The sequence below is a fragment of the Paroedura picta genome, chromosome 11, assembly GCF_049243985.1.
Source record: "Paroedura picta isolate Pp20150507F chromosome 11, Ppicta_v3.0, whole genome shotgun sequence".
Classification (NCBI taxonomy): domain Eukaryota; kingdom Metazoa; phylum Chordata; class Lepidosauria; order Squamata; family Gekkonidae; genus Paroedura; species Paroedura picta.
Genome location: NC_135379.1, coordinates 1,712,140 through 1,735,641, shown reverse-complemented (window position 1 = coordinate 1,735,641; position 23,502 = coordinate 1,712,140). Strand labels below are relative to the sequence as shown.

Below are 23,502 nucleotides of genomic sequence, written 5' to 3'. Positions count from 1 at the left end.
ATGGCCACGGATACTCAATCGTTCCTGACTCTCAGCACCCTGTGAATCACGGCATAGCCCTGTGAGGACAGCAACCCTGTGACCTCCCAAATTTCCTCCTGTTCACAGCGGCCAACCGGGTTGGGTTGCAGCTTCCCTTACTGAGTCAATGTGTCTCATCACAGACTCACAGATAAACAAAATAAGCTTTAATGTCAGGGCAGAGAATCTGTCCGTCAGTCAAACCCTGGCAGCTTTGGGGGAGGGAGGGATCCACACGGCAGGAACGTTGAGGCTGGACCGCGTTCGTGAAGCTGGACTATAGATGGTTGGGAGGCCGTTTCATGCGCTCGGGTAGATGGATGAGGTGTGTTCCCGGCCAGCTTTACTTTGAGCCACCAGGCGGTGGGGGTTGGATTCCCCTAATTTATGCCGTGCCGGAGCTTACAAAGAAGTGTATCTTGACCAGGGGTAGTCAAACTGCGGCCCTCCAGAGGTCCGTGGACTACAATTCCCATGAGCCCCTGCCAGCAGGGGCTCATGGGAATTGTAGTCCACGGACCTCTGGAGGGCCGCAGTTTGACTACCCCTGGTCTTGACAGTCAAAACCCTGCCCTATCCCCTACGATAAAGATGAAAATGCGCGTATCTGCGTACTTCTCTTGCCTCCTTGAGGGCGTGAATTTCCCAGAGATCTCTGTAAAGAATTCAGTGGCTGTCTCTGCCAGGGAGTTGGTCCAGAAAGGGAAATATTTGGGGCTGTTCTCGGGGCAATTAAATCCTCCTAATTCCCTCACGATGCGATGAGCAGATGTCATAAGCCGGTTCTCAACAGCGAGTCTGCTGGGCGGCAAACCAGTGAGGGTGCCAGGAGCCATTCCCGGGAGCCTGGGCCACCCAAAGGGTCTCTCCCCTGGCCTCATTCCTGCGCTTTCCCTCTCTCCTAGTCTTTCACGTCCTGCTGCATTGGCTCTGCCGGCCACCGAACGACCACCACGACCACCAGCAACCTGCCCTCCTCCCCGTGCCACTCGCCAGACCTGGCCTTTCCGGCTCACCCTCCCCTGAGCCGCTCCCAGTCCTTCCCAGCCTCTCTGGCCCCCCACCCCTGGATGCCCATTCCCTCGCAGGGCCCCCGGGAAGGGCTGGTGTCCACGACGCTGGCTGGGAGCCAGGACACGGAGTGGGGGATGCCCACGTCCCTGGAGGGCCACCTCGGATCCATCTCGATCTTCTACGAGGCGCTCCAGCCGGCCCAGGTGAAGGCGCTCTACTCCTCAGGTAAGGGTCTGAGAAGGACGGGGAGCTCTTGCAAGGGGTCACTCCAAGGAAGCGTCGACCCAATGCACGACACTTTGCATTTAGAGCAAACTCTTTATGTGTGAGGCCAAATCTGTTTCCTTCCATCCTTCCCTGCAGGACCAAATGTCACGTCTCCGTTTAAGCCAGAAGGGGATTTCTTGGAGCTCAGCAGCAAACTCCTTCTGTATTACACACCGCAGGTAAGACCAGGTTGCCTTCAGCGGTCTGTTTTCTGTCTCTGCCAAGGGGGGAAGGTAAATGATGGCTGGGATACGGGGAGGGGAGGTAGTGAACTAGTTAAATTAGTTGCTAGTTATTAGAGCGTTGGTTTAATTTTAAAATTCTATATAAAGTATGTTGTTTATGTAGTTTAATTGAGCCCAAATTGGGAGAGATGTGGTCTAAAACTACTACTACTACTACTACTACTACAATAATAAATAGTAAATAGTAAATAGTAAATAGTAAATAGTAAATAGTAAATAGTAAATAGTAATAATGCAGAATTTGGGTGCCAGTACTGAGAAGGCCTTGTCTCGCAGGACCTCCAGCGGTTGGAGGGACTTTGGGCAAAACCTCAAAGGAGGGTCTGGGAGAATGGAGAGAGGGAGAGGACAGCCCTCAAAGTATCCTGGGTCCGGTCTGTTTTGGAAGTCCTGCATCCTCCATTCACTGCATCTCTCTCTCTCTCCCTCCTGGGTGGGTTTTCTAGGCCTGCAAAAGCAACATCTGCCTGGATCTCTCCCCGAACCACTTCTTTGATGGGAGGCTGACGGGGCACAAAGTGGTGAACTGGGATGTCAAGGTAAGGGGGACATCTCTGGAGAGGGGCAGTCCCTGGCGCCCCACACGGATCCCTGGCTCTCTTGGCGTGTTGCCCCCTTGCCCCAGAGAGCCTGCTGAGGCAGCGTTTGTGTGTCTCCGCAGGACGTGGTCAACTGCGTGGGTGGGATGGGGGTGCTGCTGCCCCTGCTGGACCAAGTGGCGTCGCAGAAGAAGGAGCCGGAAGACAATCAGGAAACCCACGACTTGGTCGGCCCGGAGTTGACTTCGTCCCGGAACGCCCAGGGCTTGCTCATCCCGCTGGGGAAGTCGTCAGGTGACCCCAGCAACTCTAGCGACTGCCGTGCAGTTCTGGGCTGGGACTTAGTTTGACTTCCACACAAAGACCCCTTCGATTTTTCAGTCGGGGAAGGAAGAATCTCAAACGGGGGATGAACTGGGGTGGGGGGTTCCAAATTTTTGTTCCTGAGTTTACATGTGAAGCTGCTTTATACTGAATCGGGGAAAGGGCACCGTATAAGTTAACATTTGGATTCCACGCTAATTAGCATATCAGCCTTTTCTTTCCAATGGCCTCCAGTACCTTTGGTTATACTGAATCAGAGTATTGTCTGCTCTGACTAGCAGCCGCTGTCCAGGGTTTCAGGCTGAGGTCTTCCCCATCCCCTCCTGCCTGGTCCTTTGAACTGGAGATGCTGCCGGGGATTGAACCGGGGACCTCCTGCCTGCCAAGCAGAGGCTCTTCCATTGACTGAACCACATCCCCTCCCTAAATACGTCTTTTGCTATCGCAAGCAATCTCTTTTACATGAGAACAACTCCCTTTTCCCCTCTCGGGGGCTGACCGAGGTGTGCGTCTTCTGTCCGCAGAAAGCCGGCTGGAGAAGAACAGGGTGGCCGCCTTCCTCCTCTTGGTGAAGAACTTCCTCCGAGGCCACAGGGTCAACCAAGAGAGCCTGGTCCAGTGCCACGGGCCAGCCATCATGGGAGCCCTGCTCCAGAATGTAGGTGCAACTCAGTGCTGCCCCCTCCCCAGTTCTTATTCGCCTGCTTGTCTCCAGGTTACTAAGCCAGGGCTTTTGTCCCCCAGGTCCCCAGGCAGATGATGGACATGAATGTGCTGATGGCGTCTCAGGTCCTCATGGAGCAGGTGGCTTCCGAGGGGCACCACCTCCTGCTGCACCTCCTCTACCAGTACCTGCTGTTCGATTTCCACATCTGGAGCAACAGCGACTTTGCCGTCCGGCTGGGTGAGCAGAGGGCATTTCTCCCATTCAAGGGGACAGAGGGCATCATGCCCGTGAGATGGCTTTACCTGTGAGATTAACAGCCTGTCCCCATGGTGGGAATTAAAGTAGCCTTCACACGGCACTCACGTTGGGAGGGCTGGGAGAAAGTCCTAGGAGGACAGTTCCCAGAGGAGAGCCATAAATTTAGAGACCAATAAGATCTTTGGAGGATGAGCTTTCTTTTTTTTTTTTGCAATAAATTTTTTATTATTTTTCAAGAAAAGAAATAGAGATGCAGAAAGAATGAAAATAGATATGGCAGTTTGGGAGCCTCTGTTCTTTCTGTAACAGAATAGCATAGAGATTAATATAGACCTAAAACAGACTGTGTTGCTCCAGATGTCCATGGACTACAATTCCCATGAGCCCCTGCCAGGAGAGCCACAATTTGGCCACCTCTGATCTAAATTCATAGAATCATAGAGCTAAAAGGAAGACCACCCGAAATGGCACAAAACAATTGTGCAGACATTTTGCAAGAAATTGTCGTTGATCTGGATATTTAAAACTCTTTGGTCTTAGGGGAGGTGTTCCAACCCCCTCCTCATCCTCGTTTTTTGCAGGCCACATCCAGTACCTGTCCAACATAATTAAGGATCACAAGCAAAGGATCCGGAAGAAGTACGGCGTCCAGTACATCCTGGACTCCATCAGGACGTATTATGGGTGAGCCAAAAGTCTCTTCCAAATCTTGAAAGACACCCGGGGAACTATGGGGGAAAAGATTCAGGTGCGTCACCATGCTGGTCTGAAGCAGCAGGACACAGTCTGAGTCCAGGGGCACCTGGTAGACCAACCAAGTTTTATTCTGGGGATAATCTTTCATGTGCAGCCTCGCTTTCATGGGAACGTGAAAGCTTGTACCTCGAACAAAGCATCTTGGTCTTAAAGGTGCCTCTGGACTTCATCATTTTCACACTGGGGCCCAGGAACACTCTCGTCTAGACGCAGAGCGGCCTCAGGAAGAGAGTGTGCCAGCACATGGCAAGAGCATCATGTGCGTGAATGTCAAGTGCCAGCGATTTGCGTCTGACCCCTTGGCAGCCCTGTGTATTCATGTCCTCCAAGACGCCGTGTGAGTCTGTAGCAACTGAAAGAACAAGATTTGTGGCCAGGGAGGTGCTTTCGTGAGTCACTGTTCATACCTGAAGCAGGCAGCCGTGACTCCCGAAAGCTCCTCCCTTACCAAAAATGCTGTTAGTCTTTAAGGTGCTCCTGGACTCGGACTCTTTTTTCAGCCTCGGTTTAGTCGTGTTTACTTTTAAGGAGAGTTCAGACTTGCCTTGATACGGAACCCGCTGGCTTGTCTTTTGGGCTTTCTGCAGGATCCGTAAACACCACATTTTGAGTGAGTTGATCAAATGATCGAGTGAGACGTTCCCTTTTTGGGTTTCTTTTTAAATGATCTCCTCCTTCTCCTTCTCCATCAAGGAGGCTTCCAAACGGAACATCCCCAGACCTCCTTATGATAACAACCAACCGAAAACATGTCTTTTTAAAGCAGGCTGTTGTCACAATAGGTTTTTACCACTGTCTGTTTCTACTTGGCAAAGCCACCTCAGGGTGGCTCTGGAGCAGGGATTCCCAACCGGGGGTCTGCAGACCTCTGGCGGGGGTCCACAACATTTCCCCTCCTGCCTTAATGGACTCGGCCACAAGGAAGGGAACTCCCCCCCCCCTTCATGGCTCCCCCCCCCCCCCCGTCCTCCTCAAACCTGCCTGTGGACTGGGTGGTGATGCCACTTCTGGGGGCGTGGCAGGAGGCGTGGCCAGATGACATCACTTCCAGGGTTCCTGGAAGCCTGAAATGATTTCCAGAGGCTGCTCCATGGTCAGCAGGTTGAAAAGCTTGCTCTACTAGGGAGAGGAGTCCCAGAAGGCATTTGAATCCATAAAAACAGAAGTCGAATGAAGGACCCGATCCTGGATGGCCCAGCTAGCCCACCTGGCGAGACCTGGGAAGCCAAGCAGGCCGGGCCCCGGTTAGGACCGGGAAGAGAGGCCACCAGGGAGGCTGGCAAAGGCAAAACGCTTCCGTATGCCTCCGGGTGTTGTCAGACCTTGGCCAGCCCTGTTTAGGAGACCCCCACGGAAGCCCCAGGTTACAATGAAGAGGTGAGCAATGGCAAAGCACATCAGTTCCTCTCTTGCCTCAAGGACCCCGTGGGTTTGCTGACTCCAAAAGGTCACTGCAGTAGCCTGATCTTGTCAGATGACAGAAGCTAAGCAGAGCTGTGGCCGTTTAGGACTTGGATGGGAGACCACCCGGGGACCCCAAAGCAGCTCTGCAGAGGCAGGCAATGTCCGGCCTCCTCTCTTTGTCTCCTGCCTTGAAGACCGTCCCGGGTCAACAGGAGTCAGCCGCATCCTGATGTCCTTTCCTAGGCAAGGAGGCTGAGCGCCGTTTGTCCCAGAGTAGTTCAGCAGTGGACTAGGCTGCCTCAGGAGGTGGTGAGCTCCCCCTCACTGGCAGTCTTCAAGCTAAGGTTGGAGACACACTTTTCTTGGATGCTTTAGGATGCTTTGGGCTGATCCTGCGTTGAGCAGGGGGTTGGACTTGTTGTTGTTATTATGTGCGAAGTCGTGTCCGACCCATCGCAGCCCCATGGACAATGATCTTCCTCATGTCCTCTACCATTCCCCGGAGTCCATTTAAGTTTGCACCGACTGCTTCAGTGGCTCCATCCAGCCACCTCATTCTCTGTCCTCCCCTTCTTCTTTTGCCCTCGATCGCTCCCAGCATTAGGCTCTTCTCCAGGGAGTCCTTCCTTCTCACGAGGTGGCCAAAGTATTTGAGTTTCATCTTCAGGATCTGACCTTCTAAGGAGCAGTCAGGGTTGATCTCCTCTAGGACTGACCGGTTTGTTCGCCTTGCAGTCCAAGGGACTCGCAAGAGTCTTCTCCAGCACCAGAGTTCAAAAGCCTCAATTCTTTGACGCTCGGCCTTCCTTATGGTCCAACTTTCGCAGCCATACATTGCAACTGGGAAGACCATAGCCTTGACTAAACGCACTTTTGTTGGCAGGGTGATGTCTCTGCTTTTTAGGATGCTGTCTAGATTTGCCATAGCTTTCCTCCCCAGGAGCAAGCGTCTTTTAATTTCTTTGCTGCAGTCCCCATCTGCAGTGATCTTGGAGCCCAGGAAAATAAAATCTGTCACTATCTCCATTTCTTCCCCATCTTTGGAGGGGTTGGACTAGATGGGGTTGGACTAGATGGCCTCAATGACCTCTTCCAACTCTATGATTCTATGGTTCTCCCTCCCAGGACTTACAAGGAGAAGCCGGTGGCCACGGATGACATCAGGACAGTGCAGACCTCTCTTTTCAGCCTGGTCAAGGACTTCTTGTGCAGGAGCTTCTCCACGGAGGAGATGCAGAGCACCCTCAACTATCTCGCTGCCGTGAATGATGAGCACCAGGTACGAGAGGCGTTCAGCTCAGGCACCTGCTTGGAGCCCCGGCCAGAAGCTCCCAGGTTCCCAGCAGTCCCCGGAAAACGATAGGCAAGATCCAGGTTTGCTTACATGACGGTTTCAGTAAATCCTCCGGCTTCCAGACACGGCAGGCCAACTTCCATCCGCTGGGCCTTGAATACTCACAGCAAACCTAGCCCGGCTCAAGATGGGATGCATATGTAAAACTAAGCATCTTGTATCGTAATTGCTGACTGCAACTCAAGAATATCATCGTCAAACTACACCCGTAAATACTGGGCCGTATCTGGCACCTGCTAGTTGAGAAAAACAAGCCCACTTTCTCAGATCAGAACTTGGGGAAAAGTATCAATGAAAAGAGGGAGAAATATTTGCTTGGGAGCTGCCTGCTACTCATCCTTCCAGGCACTGGCAAAAAAACACCGTGGGGTTAGATCAGGGGTAGTCAAACTGCGTCCCTCCAGATGTCCATGGACTACAATTCCCACGAGCCCCTGCCAGCATCTGCTGGCAGGGGCTCCTGGGAATTGTAGTCCATGGACATCTGGAGGGACACAGTTTGACTACCCCTCGGTTAGACTATACTATACCAAAGGCAAACCTGAATTTTCTCATGCGTCTCTCCTTGCCCAAACACATCTGGAATATAAAACCCTGGTGTCTCAGGCCAGGCACAGAGGCTGAGCCCTCAGTCATGGTGTCCCCAGTTCGAATCCTGTCTCTGTCCCAAGTGCATCATTGGCCACAGGCCAATCTCCCAGTAAGGCATATAAGTTGGATCCTGCCAGTTTTCCCCACGGGTTAAATGCTGCTCCTTTGGGCAATTGTGAAGCGTCTCAGGAACCATGGGGGACAAGCTTGAACGGGACAGGCAGTGTGGAAAGGAATGAAAGGAGGCACATGGGAGCGGGAACCCTGGAAGAATTGCCAGTTTTGTTGTGTTTTTGGGTTCTGACTGAGAGCCTCTGAAAATGTGGCTTTTTCATGACTTTCAGGGGAGTTTATTGAGGGTTTGGATCCTGATTGCAGGCCTGGGAATGTTTGACTGGTTTTGCAATGATTTACTTGTTTTCTGGCTGGCTGGCTTATTAGCTCTCGGGTCCTGCTCGTGGGCCTGTGAACATTTGCCTGTTTTTTGCCATTTTTTAATTTGTTTGGGTTTTTTGATCCTGACCAGTGACCAGGGACCAGTGAACATTTGGCCAATTTTGTAATTTTTTTTTTTTAAGTTTTCAGATTTTGATCTGTAAACATTTGTCTGTTTTGCGATTTTCAAGGGTGTGTGTGAGAGAGCTTTTTAGGTTATGACTGTAGACCTGTGAACATCTGCCTGTTTTTTTTTTTTTTGCAGTTTTCAGAAAGGAGGGGGCTGTGATTTTGTGTGTGGGGGGGTCTGATTTGGGGGCCTGTGAAAACACAGCTGTCTTTTGCAATGTGCATTTTTTCCCCCTTGTTGGGTCCTGATCTCAGGCCTGTGAGATCTCTATGAAGCTGCCGCCCTATATGCTCCCAGCCTCCCTGTAGTGATGCAGAGTGCTCTTGCGCCCCCTGCAGGTGTGTGGGGTGCTGGAGGTGATGCAGAGCTTGCAGAAGAGCTGCCCTGCCCAGGAACAGCTCTTCACGTTCCTCTTCGAGCCAGGAAACATCGAGATCTTTTTCTCGCTTCTCGTGCAGAGGAAGTTCTCCGAGGAGGTGCGAGAAAGAATATTCAAGGTGAGCAAAGTCTGTCTTCTCCTCTCCTGGGTCTCTGGTTGCTCCGTGGAGTTTTGCCCCAGGTGATGTGATGGGGCCAGAAGGCCCTCTGTACTGCGATCCCTAAGGACACTGTGTTGTTTGCCGGCCTGGTTTCCTTTGACCCCACTGGCCAGTCCCAGTAGGATTTCTCTCTCCACTGATTTGAGAAAGCACTATAGAATTAGATACTATTTTTCATTTTAAACGGCTGCTCATTCTACATTTATTTCCCGCTTTCATAGTTGACTTTGCATTTCCACTGTGATCTGGTTTCGTAGGATGTTTAGGGCAGGTCTCAGTGGACCCGGGGCGGGGAGGGAGCCTTCATTTGGGTTTCTGAGGATGGAGGCCATCAGCTGCTTGCGCACGGAGAGACAATGAGATGCAGAACTGTTCATTTTGGAGGCAGCCAGGTGCGCTCCGTCAGGTCTCCGTACTGCCAAAGTAGGGAGACCCCCAGAGAAAACAGCTTGTCCTAAGCAGAGGAGGGGTCCCCACGCCGTGAGCCGCATCCTCCTTGTTGCACGCAGATCCTGCACAAGCTGCTGAAGTACGAGAAGGTGAGCGAGCGGAGCAAGCACCGGCTGAAGCTGAAAGAGATCGGCTTCCAGGGCCTCATCTCCTCCCTGAATGACGTCCCCGTTTCCACGCAGCTCTTCCGCCACCTCCTGGAGCAGGTCCTCGCATCAGGTGAGGCACATCTGTTTGTTCAGGTCCGGGGAGGGGGAGGTGCTGGGGACCGTCCGTGGGCCTGCAGAGGGAGCCGATACCAGCAAAGCTTCCCTGGGGCGGAATAAGAGCGACGTGAACTGACTGGTACCCGTTCGCTTTGGAAACTCCGGTTTCGGCCAGTTCTGACTTCTGGGCAGAACCATCCCTGCTTCCAGCTGCACAAACAAGGGCAACGTGATATGGTGAACTGAGCCCATTGCGATTGATGCTGGAGCGCCCTGCGGAGGCTGGGTCTGCACCCACCGGGCGCTCGTGTGAATGAGATTGGTGCCATAGTGGTAAAATGGTTGGAGACCTCACCATGAGCTCTGGGGCTCACGTTCTGCGCTTTTCCTCGCTCCCTAGACGCCCCGAACTACAAAGATTTGGTGGCAGTGGTTTACCTGTCCCACAGGGCAGAATTGTCTGTCAGGCTGGACATCTGCAGAAAGGTAAGTCAGAACGATGCTGGGGAACTTCTAGTTCATCTTCAGGCGATGACAGGGATCCAACCCCAAATCCTGTTGAATTTGCCCCCTTGTTATGTTATGCTGTTAGGTACGAAGTCGTGTCCGACCCCTCGCGGCCCCACGGACAATGATCCTCCAGGCCTTCCTGTCCTCTGCCATTCCCCGGAGTCCGTTTAAGTTTGCCCCGACTGCTTCAGGGACTCCATCCAGCCCCCTCATTCTTGTTATATGCTGTGGGAAACCCTAACCCCATAGGGGAGGACTTTTTCCCGTTCTAGATTTCCCACCATGTCAGATTTGGGCGGGCCCTGCCTTTTTGTCCACTTCGTGGAGGCTGAAGCTGCACGCCGGTCACTAAACGCTTCCCGCTTTCCTTCCAAGCTCTTCCACTTGATCTACTCCCAGCATGACATGGTGAAGCAGCTGGCCAAGTTGGCCAGTTGGCAAGATACCCTCACCAAGCTCTACGTCAAGGAGTCCTACGAGTCCCGCCAAAACAGCTCGTCGGGCTCCACCAACAGCGGGGGTGGCCACGAGCACCCGAGGACCTCCGACCAGCCAGCTCCGGACCCCCTGAGCCCGGCCACGTCTGATCTCCAGGACCTCGACGTCTTCCTCCCGGGGGGCTACGAGGCCTCGGACCCGGAGCTGTCAGAAGGTTTCTCAGACCACTCGGTCTCCCCCACCAACCAGCGGGGCAAATCTTTCCACCCCTACGGCTTCAGGCCCTTTGATTCCTTGGATGTCGCCAGCCATTCCTCCTCTTCCAATATCATTGACCTTCCCGGGCAGGGTGAGGCCCCTGCTGGAGACACGGTCCCCGTGGACAGGGTCTACCACCCTCTTTCTCCGTTCTCCACATCCCCCTTCGATCTCGGGTTGGACATGGGCAGCACCAGTTCTGCAGCTACGGCTGAGAGTGGGAACCAGACCCCCATCAGCTTGCCTGGGACTCCCTCCCCCCTGGAGAACTTCAAGCCCTTCCCTGGGACACGAGTGCGAAAGAGCTCCAGCCTCTCCAACGTTCTGGACGAGACCAGCTACCAGGAGAACGTACCCAGCGACAGCATCTCCAACACGAGCAACCCTCAGGTGAGTTTTCTTCTTGCTGTGGACAGCTAGAAGAGGAAGTGCTGGTGGGACCTCACCTGAATGCAGGTCCCAGGTGGAAAAAGTCTGAGCCCAGAGGCACTTTTAAGACCATCAAAGTTTTCGTCAAGGTACGAGCTGTCATGTGCAGGTACGCTCCCTCAGATGCTATGAATCAGAATTTCTTCAGCTGTTGCATATAGGTAGAGAGAAGATGAGTGGGTGGGATTAAATGCCAGGAAGGACTAGTTAGCAGAGACTTGTGAATTGGCATAGAGATGCAAGCAAATGGCAGTACATTTGCATGCAGATCTGCTGAGAATGTGAGACTGAAGTTTGCCTCCAGTGGCCCCTTGAAGACCAACAAAGTTTAGTTTCTGTGCATAAGTGAGAACTGAGTGATTTAGCATGTGTAGTGAGATAAGAAGCCGATATCTCTGTTAAGTCCAGGGGGTTCCGTCTTCCTGAGTGTTGTAATAACTCATTATTCCACAATCTCTCATTCCAGTTTGTTTCTGAAATTCCTTTGCAATAAAACAGCTACCTTGAGGTCCCCCATTCAGTGCCCTGGGAGGTTTATTTATTTTATTTATGAGATTTTTAGGCTGCCTGTCTCTAGCCGACTCCTGCAGTCCCTGTCTGGGTCTCATCCTTTGCAGCAGACCCCCGAGGAAGAGCTCTGCAACCTCCTGACCAACATCATCTTCTCCGTGACCTGGCGAGGGGTGGAGGGCTGGGACGACGCAGCCTGGAAGGAGCGGGGGCAGGTCTTCTCCGTCCTCACCAAGCTGAGCTCAGCCTGTGAGCTGGTCCGCCCTCCGGATGAGATCAAGCGCAGGTAGGAGGGTGGATGCCCAAGCGTCACTGGGGGAGTGAGAAAGGGGTGTTCAGGCTTCCTCTGAGTTTCTTTTCCACAAAAGTGTTGGCAGGGTTTAATTATGCAAAGAGAGTAGAGCACCGGGCAGATAGAAAGAGAGGGGACAGCCTTGTCTAACTGCATTCATCAAGCAGGGAGGAATTGTGCTCAAAGGAGCAGAAAGTCTCCAACTGAGTCACTTGGGGTAGAGGATGAAAAACCTACTCTTCTTTGTCAGTCTAACAGCCAATCAGAAGCCCTGCTGGCCAAGAGCTCTGCCCAGCCCCACCCGTTTTCTAAAAACATGTGATGGGCACCAGGTTGGGGACCGAGGGCTTAGCCCGTGAGCCCTAAACGATTCGTAGCTAACTGCCGCCCAGCCGTCCTTGCACCCAATTAGCTGCCAGCAGAGAGCTGCTCTCTCATCTTGAGCGCCCTTCTCCCCCCCCCCCCCCCAGTCTCCTGGAGATGATGCTGGAGTCGGCCCTGACGGACATCAAGGAGTCCACGCCCGCGATGCTGCCCAGCCTCACGCAGAACGCTCTGAAACTGCTGCGCCTTCTTCAGGATTTCTTGTTTTCGGAGGGCCTGAGCAATCCGGCCTTGTGGAGCGAGAAGGTGGGTCGGAGGTCAGCAGAGCCTTGCCGGTCAGACCAGGGAGGGCCCATCCAGTCCAGCCTCCTGTCTCACACAGCGGCCAGGAAACAAAAAAATCCAATTGGAATGAGCTGGGATCTGAAGGGTCGGGTGTCTGTGCTAAGTGGGCAACAGGTGGACAGAAATATATCAACACTAGCTTCAAAGCCCGTTCCTTGAAAGGGTCCCCTCCCCGGTCCCTGGTGGCCTTGGGCCGCAGGTGGCTTCGGGCCACAGATCGCAGCCGGAGCAAGTGGGACAGGCGGGGGCTGGCCAGCTCGTTAGCAGGCCTGGGACAGAGCAGGCAGGCAGCAGGCCAAGAGGCCCTCGTTAGAAGGCCCAGCCTAGCAGGCCAAGAGGCCCTCGTTAGAAGGCCCCGCCTAGCAGGCCAAGAGGCCCTCGTTAGAAGGCCCGGCCTAACAGGCAAAAGAGGCCCTCCCTAGCAGGCCCAGCCTAGCAGGCTCTCCAGCACAACCCTTTGCCCAGGGCCTCTCCCATACCTGCTGCTGGCTCCAGGTACTGAGGTGCGTCTGAGAGCAAAGAGGCTAGAGTCCAGGGAAGGAGGGCGGGAGCTGCAGGGTCAGGGCCACTCCTATTCCAACTTGGATAGCCATCCCCGAGGCTGTTTCTCAAATAAATAGAGGAACCATGGATGAGGTTTTACTGCCCGCAATTCTGAAATTCCTGTAAAGGGGCCGTCATCCTTCCCTCTGCCCTCCGACTCCAGGTCTACGACGGGGTCAACAACCTTCTGGAGAAGCTGACGGTCTGGTACCACTTGGCCAACGGCACGTCCGACTTGAAGGAGATGGCACAGATCGGCCTGCGCTTGCTGGTCGGCTACATCACGCTCGAGGATGCTCAGGTAAGAGAGAAGATCACAGGGACTCCTTCTCCCCAGGAGGGACCCTTCTGGCCTTGAGTATAGGGTCATGCGCTCCGGCCGCTTTGGCGAACACTGAACCCTGAAGTGGCCACCAGCGCAGCACAGAGGGAAGGGGCAGCACTGCTAGCAGCACGCCAGCCAGCAGCCTCATGCCGGCGCCCCTCCCCCCCTCCCCTCTGCACTGCAGCAGTGGCCGCTTTGGGGTTCAGTAATCGCTGAAGCATGCTGGAGCACACGACCCTATTTGAGTAGCAGAGCGCTGGCCTTGGATCTGGCCCCTGCGGTGCAAACGGACGTGTTGCCTGCTCCGCTGTGCTGCCGGCGCCTTCCGACCCGTCTCGTCTTCTCCTCCAGCTGCAGCCCTTGGCCTACGCCAAGCTCCACGCCCTCCTGCAGACAGCCTCAGCTCTGAAGAAGGAGGAAGCCTGCTACCTGCTGGGCAAGCTGCAGACGCCCCTTCAGCGCATGCTGCACGCCAAGTCGGAGGCCTTGTCCTTGGTGGTGCCCATCGTCCGCACCCTGATGGACGAGTGCTACGAGACCTTGCAGCTCCAGCACTTCCTCCCGTCCCTGCCCCCCACCAACGGCAGCCCCACCTTCTTCGAGGACATCCAGGAGTTCTGCACCACGGCAGAGTGGAAGGCATTCATGGAGAAGAACGTAAGTGCCCAGTTGATGGCCCTCCAGAGGACCTGGCTGGCCCCTGGGTGAGATCGGAGGCTGGACCCTCCCTGGTCTGACCCAGCTGGGTTCTCCTGATGTCCTTAGGAAGGCCTCGGCCTCTCTGCCCTGTGGCTGGCCCTGCAGAGGAACCGGCTGGCCACTTTATGAGACGGCAGGCTGGACTGGAGGGACCCTCCCTGGCCTGACCCAGCAGGGCCCTCAAGCCACGGCAGCAGGTGGTCCAAACTGCCCCATCACTTTTCTGTCGTCTTTCCCTGGACAGGTGCAGCCCAACATGACCCAGTTTGAGGCGGATACGTTTGCCAAGAGTCATGACCACATGTCCAACTTCTGGAACTCCTGCTACGATGCCCTCATGAGCAGTTCGCTGCGGAGGGAGAAGGAGAAAGCCGAGAGCCGGAGGAAGTTCCAGGTAGGTGCAGGGGGCAGAGTTCACTTGTGCTCGTGCCGAGAGCATGTGTGCACACGAACCAAATTTTGGCCCCACATCTGTCCCTGGGCCCCAGACACTTCCAGTTTTCTCATGTATCTTTTCTCAAACCAAGCCGCTAGTCCTCATGGCTGGAGAGATCGGTTTAGAAATTTTGTGCACATCTCTCAATTAAAATATTGCCAAAATAAGTATTTATTATATGGTGCACAGCAGGGGTGGCCAAACTAGTTTTCCAGATGTCCATGGACTACAGTTCCCATGAGCCCCCTCTTGTCTCGACTCCCTCCCCCCTCCCCCCCTGTGGCTCCTCCCTCGCTAGGAGCTCATCCTGGAGCCGGTGATGAAGCGAGCCAAGTACGAGAACATCCGGCACACCAACGTGCTGAAGCAGATCAGCCACCATCACAGCACCGTCCGGAAGCAGTGGAGAGCCCTGCAGCGCCTGCTGACCTCCCAGCGCTCGGCCTGGGCTGACCGGTAGGCCGCTTCCTCCTCCCTCCTCCAGCCGGGCCGGGAGCTCCCTTGGCAGGCTGATGGATCAACCCAGACCAAGGAGCCCACCAGGCCTTTGCCAGTGCCCACCAAGCAGGTGGGGCCAGGTGGGGCGCTTTCTAGCTGCCTCGAGTACCTAGAAATTGGGAAAGCAGCTATGACTGACTTTATTTACTTACTTCCTTATGGAAGAGATGCCATCTTGGATCAAGGTCAGTGGCCCATCCTGTCCACCACTCAGCAGCCAAAAACCAGGAGCTATAGGAGATCCACCACTGTGCCCCCTCCCCAAGCACCAAGAAGGCAGAGCATCACTTTCCCAGACATAAGAGGAGCCCTGTTAGATCAGGCCAGTGGCCAATCTTGTCCAACACTCTGTGTCACACAGTGACCAAAACCCAGGAGGCATCAGAAGCTCCACCAGTAGGGCCAGAACTCCAGAAGCCCCCCTGCAAGCACCCATCATGCAGGCCTCTGAATTCAAACTTACCTCCACAAATTGTGCAACATGCATATATCATACAAGTCTTTGGGAAATCTGCCACAGAACCTCCCTCCCTCCCTCCCTCCCCCCGCCCCGCCCCGCCCCGCCCCGTTAAAGGCAGGATCCTTGAGGCCGAGGCTCTTTGCTTGTGACCGACCCCTCCCCTCCTCTTCAGGAGTCCCCCGGAGAGGCACTGGCAGCTCTCGGGTGCAGAGACCTACTCTCGGATGAGGCTGAAGCTGGTCCCCAACTACACCTTTGACTGCCATGCGGAGGCCAGCGCTCTTCGGGACAACCAAGGTAGGGGGAGCCACCCGCGGGAGTCACGGGGGCGGATTTTGGGACTGAGAAGGTGGGAAGGTGGTTTTCCAAGCCTCTCTGCCAGCTTTGTAATAGTTTCTTGTTTTCCACTCCTTCTGGTAGCTCAAGGCAAGCTACAATATTATTAAAACAATCCATTCTAAAAACCAGTATAAAATATATACACACACACACACACACACACACACACACACGTGAAATGTCAAAAGGCTTCTAGCTGTTTCCAGCTGGCCACGTGCATGAGGGATGGCGCATGAAAAGTGTCCCTTGAGACAAACATTTGAGTCCGGTGGGGCCTTTAAGACCGACAAAGTTTTGTTCGAGGGATGAGCTCTCGTGCGCAGAAGCCTTTGCACATGCGCAAATAAAGCTTTGCTGATCTTAAAACTGGGCTCAAAATGTCTTCTGCGGCTTCAGGCCCACCCAGATTTATCTTCTCTGGATCCACCTGGTGTCCCTGGGGGCGGTGAACAAGGGCCAGAGGGTGCCCACTCACAGCATGGTGGGATTCTGGACCGGCCCGTGCTTAGAGTGGGCTCCTCTGCCTTCCAGGTGCCGATTACTCCCCCAAGCCGGCAGAGGCCTTCTCCCTGGCAGTGGCCAAAGAGGCAAAGGTCAGCAAGCTGCAGGATGACCAGCTGGCGGAAGAGGAGCTCCTCTTCCCGGACAATCAGTAAGTTGCTCTTCCTCTCCTTGGCAACGTCCCTTGGGACAACAACGGAGGAAGAGCCCTGCAAGTCCAGCCCTGCCCTCCGTGAATCTGTCCGTGCCCCTTTTAAAGCCTTCCGAGCGGGAAGCCGTGGCTACATCCTGGGGCAATGAGTTCCACAGATTAACGCTGGGCTGAGGGAAGGAGTAGTCCCTTTTGGGTGCTCCCGGGCGATGCATACGGCCAACCTCCCGCCCCTCCTAGGGTGGAGAACAAGGAGCAGAGTCAGCGCGAGAAGCTGGTGATCGCAGAGGACTGCGAACTCATCACCACCGTGGCCGTGGTCCCGGGACGCCTGGAGGTCACGACCCAGCACCTCTACTTCTACGACGGCAGCAGTGACAAGGAGGAGACTGAGGAAGGTAGTGGTGGCCGGGGGGAGGGAACTGCCCACGTCTCCCAGCCGGCTCTGCATCTCGGGTCACCCACAGAGCAAATGGCTTCCCTGCTGGGGTCCCTGTCTGCTTTGCAGGTCGGCCCAGGGCCAGTCAAGACCAGGCTCTCGGTCTGATCACGGCAGCAAGGCGGCCAAATGCTCAAAAGTGGAGACTTTTGCTGTTCCTGACCCCGGATGAATGGCTGAGAGAAAGAAGGGGGTCAGGCGGCAGAGATGGCGGAACGTTCCTCTCCTCCGAGAAAAGACAAGAGCTGCATTTGTGGCCGGTGGATCCCCCGCTCCTCCCCCCCATGCAGCCAACTGGGTGACCTTGGGCCAGGCACAGTTCTCTTAGACCAGGGGCAGTCAAACTGCGGCCCTCCAGATGACCATGGACTACAATTCCCATGAGCCCCTGCCAGCAAATGCTGGCAGGGGCTCATGGGAATTGTAGTCCATGGACTTCTGGAGGGCCACAGTTTGACTACCCCTGTCTTGGACCATTTCCACAGTTGTTTTTTGCCGGCTGCGTTCTCAGCATTCTGGATGCAGATCCCAAATTTGTGCCTGGCAGTCTACATTTGTGGTTTTCTCAGGCACCCCCCAAGAGCCCGTTCCCGGCTTGCATTTGGCCACTTCCCTGGGGAGAGTGAGCAATCCCGGCACTCGCCTTGCCTCCCTTCCCTTTTTCAAAAAATCTGAGCGTGCTCAATAACGCAATTGTGCTCTAACGCCATCAAGACAGGGAAATGCCCTCCTTCAGCCCCCCTGCTTGTTCTCACCTCTTGCTCTTGTCCCCATCCTCCCCCCCCCCACTGGGAGAAATGGTGCCAGGAGGGTGTCCGGCCTGGCACCCCCCATTCAAAGAGCAGGGGGGACTTTCCCCTTCTAATCCCAGGCTGGCGGTGATCTGTGGCTCAGCTGTCAAGAATGGCCATGTGGGGACATGCAAGAGAAACTGGAAAAACTGAGCGTGCACTGTGTGAATTTTGCTTCTCGGTGCCCGAGAGAATAAGTGCTGCGCCCTTTCTGTCCCCCCCCCCGCCCCCCAACCCAGGAATCGGGTACGATTTCAAGCGCCCGCTGTCTCAGCTCCGGGAACTGCATCTTCGCCGCTACAACCTCCGACGGTCTGCTCTGGAGTTCTTCTTCATTGACCAAGCAAACTACTTCCTTAACTTCAAGAAGAAGGTGACGGCTTATCCCTGCCGGCCCCTAGTCCTCTTCTCCTGAATTTCCCACCGGGGGCCCCGGGGGGGTTTGTTGGTCCTCAAGAAAAGCCCAAAAAGCGAAGACCAAGCCAAAAGACCAAAGAAAGGTTTTTTTTTTACTCTTGAGGCTCATGTCAGGGGTCCCAGCACAGGGTCTGCCAGTGCCTTTCCTGTCAAAGGTTTTCAGAACAGGGGCAAATCTAGGTGTGCTTTTGCCCAGCAGGGATTCTGACTGGCAACTGGAAATCTGTTGAAGAACTGCTGTTAGATTTACATATAACCTCACTCCCTGACACGGCGTGGTTGGCTCCACCTATTACGGTGGAGCCATTTTGTAGTTGGTTCCACCTCCTGTGGCCCAGGGGCTCAGAAAGGTCGCTGGCCCTGGGCTTACACAGTGGGAGCCTGGTTGGTACCTTTAAGGCGCTACTGGATTCGAATCGAGCTCTTCTGCAGCAGACAAGACTGGCTGGTCACTGCAAAAACAGTGTGCGGCCTTTTGAGGTCTCTGGAACTGTTCTTCAGACTGGGTGTTAAAAAAACAAACCAAAAAGAAAGGGGCGGGTAGGGAGAAGAGAGAGGGCCAAAGATGGATTTAGTTCACTCATGAACTTTGGGGTCAGACTGCTTTCTGGGGATGTTTCCCTGCCAACTCCCTTCCGGTTTGTCCCCTGCAGGTTAGGAACAACGTGTATTCCTCCATCCTCGGCCTGCGACCCCCAAACCAGATTTATTACGGCAGCCGTTCGCCTCAGGAGCTCCTGAAGGCCTCAGGTTTGACTCAGGTGCTGATTTCCACATCTTCTTGTCCTTGGCAGTCAAAAGTGACCTTGAGCCAGTCAGTTCTTTCAGAGCTCTCTCAGCCCCACCTCCCTCAGAGGATGTCTTTTGTGGGAGAGGAAGGGAAGGGGATTGTGAGCCGCTTGGAGACTCCTCTGGGTAGAGAAAAGCAAGGAACAAGAAACCAGCTTCTTCTTCCAGCCTCCTACGTTGTCACAACAGATTCATCAAGGGGTCTTTCCCTCTCTTTCAGAAATGGGTTTTTAGGGAGATCTCCAACTTCGAGTACCTGATGCAGCTAAACACCATTGCAGGCCGTACTTACAACGATCTCTCCCAGTATCCCGTGGTAAGTGCCTGGGGCAGCCGGCCCCTTCTGCTCGGGACTCAAGTCTGGATTGAACCAGCTTCCTGGATTTATGAGGTTTTTCTGCACAAGGCGGCAAACATTAAAACATTTGACGGGTTAAAGACACAGTTGGAATTATAAAACAGTTTCATTTTTAAAATATAAGGCCGGAAGAAGGACTGGTAAACATTATGGGGGGCATGCCAGACAAAACAAAAAAGTCTTCGCCCACTGGCAAAAGACCCCAATGAAGGGACACAGACAAATCTCCCTGGACAGTTTTGGTGCCACAACCAGAAAGGCCCTTCCTTGGGTCTCCACCCATCTAGCTCCAGATGGCACTGCCACCGATGGCAGCGAGTCGGTCCCAGCATCCTCCGCCACGGGATCGGGACCCAAAGTGATTTCCTACAGCGGTGGCAACTGCAAATGATACTTTTTTAATTGGAGGGGAATTTAAGTCTGACACAGTAATTAAGGTTTGGGACTTTCCTGTAGACCTATAGGGTCCCCCAAGTTTGCATGACAGTCTCTCCAGCGTCCACGTGGCCCCAAGCTTCAGGTTTAGATATCCACAGATGGGGGCCATGCACAGCTAATCCTATCTAGATTCCAGCACCTTGATTTAAGTCTAGGAGCAAGTTGGAAGCCTGTGTGGCTAGGACAAGACTGGAGCAATATGGGGTCCATACCACCTGCTGTGGCGTCAGCCTTCTGTAGCAACTTTGGTGACCAAACAGTCTTCAAGGGGCAGCCCTATGTAGAGTATGTGGCAGTAATCAAACCTAGATGCAGTACTTTATTGAACGATAATAAGATAAAGCCAAAGGGATAATTTCTCCTCCCCCACCCCCGTTCAAGTTTCCATGGATCCTGAAGGATTACACGTCAGAGACGCTGGATCTCAGCAACCCCGAGGTATTCCGGGATCTGTCCAAGCCCATCGGGTTGGCCAACGAGAGACACGCCAAGGACGTCAAAGAGAAGTGAGTGCAATGTTTCTTTGGGAAGGAGTCCGCTCCCTTCCGTCTGTTTTTGGTTTATGGGGCAGACCTCTTTCCCTTGGGACTACCCCAGGTTTGACCCTAGATGATTTGACAGCACACTACTTCCTGGACTATGGGGAAAGGAAGCCCGGAAGAAAACCCTGGTGGCCAAGTCCAGCTAATCTATATATGTGTGTCCTTATGAAGGCTTCGGCCTCTCTGTCCTGTTGTTGGCCATCTAGAGGGACTGGCTGGCCCCTGGGTGAGACGGGAGGCTGGACTGGAGGGACCCTCCCTGGCCTGACCCAGCAGGGCTCTCCTGAGGGTCTTCTCAGGGGAAGGCCTCGGCCTCTCTGCCCTGTGGCTGGCCCTGCAGAGGAACTGGCTGGCCCCTGGGTGAGACAGGAGGCTGGACTGGAGGGACCCTCCTTGTCTGACCCAACAGGGCTGAGGGTCTTCTGAAGGCCTCGGCCTCTCTGCCCTGTGGCTGGTCCTCCAGAAGAACGGGCTGGCTACCGCGTGAGACAAGAGGCCGGACTAGGAGGATCACAATTGTGATCCAGCAAAGCTTTCCTTATGTTCTTCTGAGGTGATCCATCCCAGGCTGGGCCTGGGCTGCCCTTCCATTCTCCTCCCCCTCCCTTTCCGTAGGTACGAGAGCTTTGAGGACCCCACAGGCATGGTTGACAAGTTCCATTACGGCACCCACTACTCCAACGCGGCCGGCGTGATGCACTACCTAATTCGCACCGAGCCCTTCACGACCCTTCACATCCAGCTGCAAAGCGGAAGGTGAGCCCGGCTGAGGACAACCTCGGAGCTGCGTAGGGGAGACCTTCCTCATCATGGGTGCCTGGGTGCTGCGGATCAGGGGCAATTTGGGCAGCATCCTCCAGTGTCTTTCCTCACACCCCTCTAGCCGGCTTCCTTCTACCCGTTTTACGGAGAGGAAGGGAGACACAGGGTAGCCCAGGGCAACTAGGTATGGAATGGGGCAGTCTCTGCCGGCCAGCAGCAGCCAAGTAGGGAAACAGAATTGATTTTAAGAGAGGGGACCCCCACGTGGTGCCCAGCGTGGGCACCACGTCACTTTCCACGGACTTTTCTGGCACCCGCCAAACCTTTTAAGAAAGCAGACTTCTCATTGGCTGCTGGAGATTTAATTCGCTGTGTAGATTTTTTTTAAGGCCTGCAGGAGCCATAACAGCACAAGAGTCTTCACCAGGGGTAGTCAAACTGCGTCCCTCCAGATGTCCATGGACTACAATTCCCATGAGCCCCTGCCAGCGAACGCTGGCAGGGGATCATGGGAATTGTAGTCCATGGACATCTGGAGGGACGCAATTTGACTACCCCTGGTCTTCACTGTGTAACTGTAGGAAAGCAGAGGCAACCATTTTGAGCCTACAGGCATGGCTGGAGTTCTGACACAGCGTAGTGGGCCCAGGCCCAGCCTGGCTCCGCCTCCTGTGGTGGCCATTTTGGTCCTGTGCCCACCACACTGTGTCAGAACTCCAGCCATGCCTGCAGGCTCAAAAAGGCTGGAGATCCCTCTTCTAAGACCCAGTACCTGGGCAAATGCTACAGACAGACAGCTTCTGGCATACCTGCGTTCCCACCCCCGTTGAGCATGAACGGGCAGTTCACTGAGGGCCAGCCTCTTGATTCGCTGTTTCTTGCTCGCTTGCTCTCAGGTTTGACTGCTCTGACCGCCAGTTCCACTCCGTTCCCGCGGCGTGGCAAGCCCGAATGGAAAACCCTGTGGACGTTAAGGAGTTAATCCCAGAATTCTTCTACTTCTCCGACTTCCTGGAGAACCAGAATGGTAAGGAGGTCGAAAGGCTAGGCCAGGTCAGGTGGGTGGGCCTGTCAGAGAGCAAACCCCTAGTACAGAGGGGGTCACCCTCCTCTGTGCCTGGAAGTATCCCATCTCCCAAGTATGGAAACTGCTCTCTGTACTTAATGACCATTGACAAACCTTCCCAGTGGGTCTTTTTGCAGAATGAGACAGGGAGGGAGTGTGGCTAAGTGCCAGAGCATCTTCTTGACCTACAGAAGGTCCCTGGTTCAGTCTCCCCCCCCCCCCCCTTCAGCATCTCCAGTTTAAAAGATCAGACAGGAAGTGATGTGATAGACCTCAAAATGGGATGAAATGCATTCTGTCCCTCTGCTAAAAGATAGGGTAGGCACCTCTGCTTAAGGAGTTCCCATTTCTCATGGCGATTTGAAAATGCTCCAGTGCTGATAAGATGGGGAGGGAAGAATTCTGGGTCCCCTGCAAACAGACACAAATCCAAAGTCCTTATTGGCTTTATTGAGGGGCTGCCTTTAACTCTCTTGTAGGTTTTGACCTGGGCTGTCTTCAGCTGTCGAATGAAAAGGTGGGGGACGTGGTCCTGCCCCGGTGGGCAAAGTCCCCCGAGGAGTTCATCCGCAAGCACAGGCAAGCTCTGGTAAGGAGGGGCAGCCCCACCTGCGGCATGGCCATGGAGGTCTGGGTTTTGATTTTATGAGTGGAAACTCCAAGGATCATCTAGTCCCACCCCTGCACAACGTTATGCACGCCCCAGCTTTCGTCCCCCTGAGGGATGATTTGCTCCAACTCTAGACTTCACTCCTTTTTGTAACGGTGCATCCATTCAGGGCAGGAGGGGCACCGCCTCAGCCAACCTCAACAGAGGTCCGCACGTGGAAGGGAGACCACCAAGGACGGCTCTGCAGACGAAGGTGTTGCCACCTGCTTTGGGCTGCCGTGGGTTTTCCGGGCTGTGAGGCCAATGTGGTTGGGTAGTTTTCATCCCTGACGTTTCACTAATAACTGCGTCTGGCATCTTCGGAGGTAGGGCACGGCAAGACGTCACTTTGGTTCGGAGAGGTCCCCATCTTGCCGTGTCCTACCTCTGAAGGTGCCAGCCGCAGTCACTGGAGAAACGTCAGGGGCTAAAACTACCACGCTGGCCACACAGCCCGGAAAACCCACAACAGCCAGGTGGCTCTGGCCATGAAAACCTTCGACAAGCGTCCTCCCTTGTCTTGAGAGCCCCTCTGGGGTCCCTGGATCTGTTTGGGGATTGGGAAGGCGGACGGCCTTGAGTGTAGCTGCGGTCACACCCTGCCTCATCCCTCCGGTAGGAATCGGAGTATGTCTCCGCTCACCTCCACGAATGGATCGACCTCATCTTTGGGTACAAGCAGAGAGGCCCGGCGGCCGTGGAGGCCCTGAACGTCTTCTACTATTGTACCTACGAAGGTGAGGCTTCATCCTCATTCCCGGGCTGGAGTGGGGGAATAAGTGGGCGGAGCGTCGTTACAAAATGGGGATTTGAACTCGGAACAGCCAAGCCCCACCCGGGCCCTCTGGACCAACCTGCATCCTACAGAAGGTGTCATAGATATACTTTTGTTGCCTTGGGCACCTTTACTTATAATCACCTGGGCAGGACGGTCACACCACCATGTTGGTCCTTCCACAGTATGCTCCTAAACCTTCCCGTTTCCCCAAATGC

The 23,502-nt window shown here is 54.5% G+C and overlaps 1 protein-coding gene across 7 annotated transcripts in view; it reads left to right on the top strand.

Annotated features, from left to right (window-relative positions):
- The window catches only part of NBEAL2 (neurobeachin like 2), a 94,731-nt gene that overhangs the window by 57,820 nt on the left and 13,409 nt on the right, over positions 1-23,502 (top strand). For 6 of the 7 annotated variants that reach the window (XM_077304694.1, XM_077304699.1, XM_077304695.1 and 3 more), the window contains 29 exons: positions 927-1,260; positions 1,399-1,481; positions 1,994-2,086; positions 2,209-2,380; positions 2,935-3,068; positions 3,155-3,314; positions 3,917-4,019; positions 6,621-6,774; positions 8,344-8,502; positions 9,054-9,213; positions 9,601-9,686; positions 10,086-10,796; positions 11,453-11,631; positions 12,108-12,267; positions 13,013-13,150; positions 13,526-13,831; positions 14,118-14,267; positions 14,608-14,765; positions 15,440-15,564; positions 16,138-16,258; positions 16,499-16,656; positions 17,728-17,861; positions 18,559-18,666; positions 18,915-19,010; positions 19,872-19,996; positions 20,648-20,788; positions 21,691-21,821; positions 22,340-22,449; positions 23,129-23,246. In XM_077304694.1, the coding sequence (XP_077160809.1) occupies positions 927-1,260; positions 1,399-1,481; positions 1,994-2,086; positions 2,209-2,380; positions 2,935-3,068; positions 3,155-3,314; positions 3,917-4,019; positions 6,621-6,774; positions 8,344-8,502; positions 9,054-9,213; positions 9,601-9,686; positions 10,086-10,796; positions 11,453-11,631; positions 12,108-12,267; positions 13,013-13,150; positions 13,526-13,831; positions 14,118-14,267; positions 14,608-14,765; positions 15,440-15,564; positions 16,138-16,258; positions 16,499-16,656; positions 17,728-17,861; positions 18,559-18,666; positions 18,915-19,010; positions 19,872-19,996; positions 20,648-20,788; positions 21,691-21,821; positions 22,340-22,449; positions 23,129-23,246 (4,807 nt within the window). The remainder of the gene's footprint in view (positions 1-926; positions 1,261-1,398; positions 1,482-1,993; positions 2,087-2,208; positions 2,381-2,934; positions 3,069-3,154; positions 3,315-3,916; positions 4,020-6,620; positions 6,775-8,343; positions 8,503-9,053; positions 9,214-9,600; positions 9,687-10,085; positions 10,797-11,452; positions 11,632-12,107; positions 12,268-13,012; positions 13,151-13,525; positions 13,832-14,117; positions 14,268-14,607; positions 14,766-15,439; positions 15,565-16,137; positions 16,259-16,498; positions 16,657-17,727; positions 17,862-18,558; positions 18,667-18,914; positions 19,011-19,871; positions 19,997-20,647; positions 20,789-21,690; positions 21,822-22,339; positions 22,450-23,128; positions 23,247-23,502) is intronic. The other variant, XM_077304693.1, reaches the window with a different exon arrangement.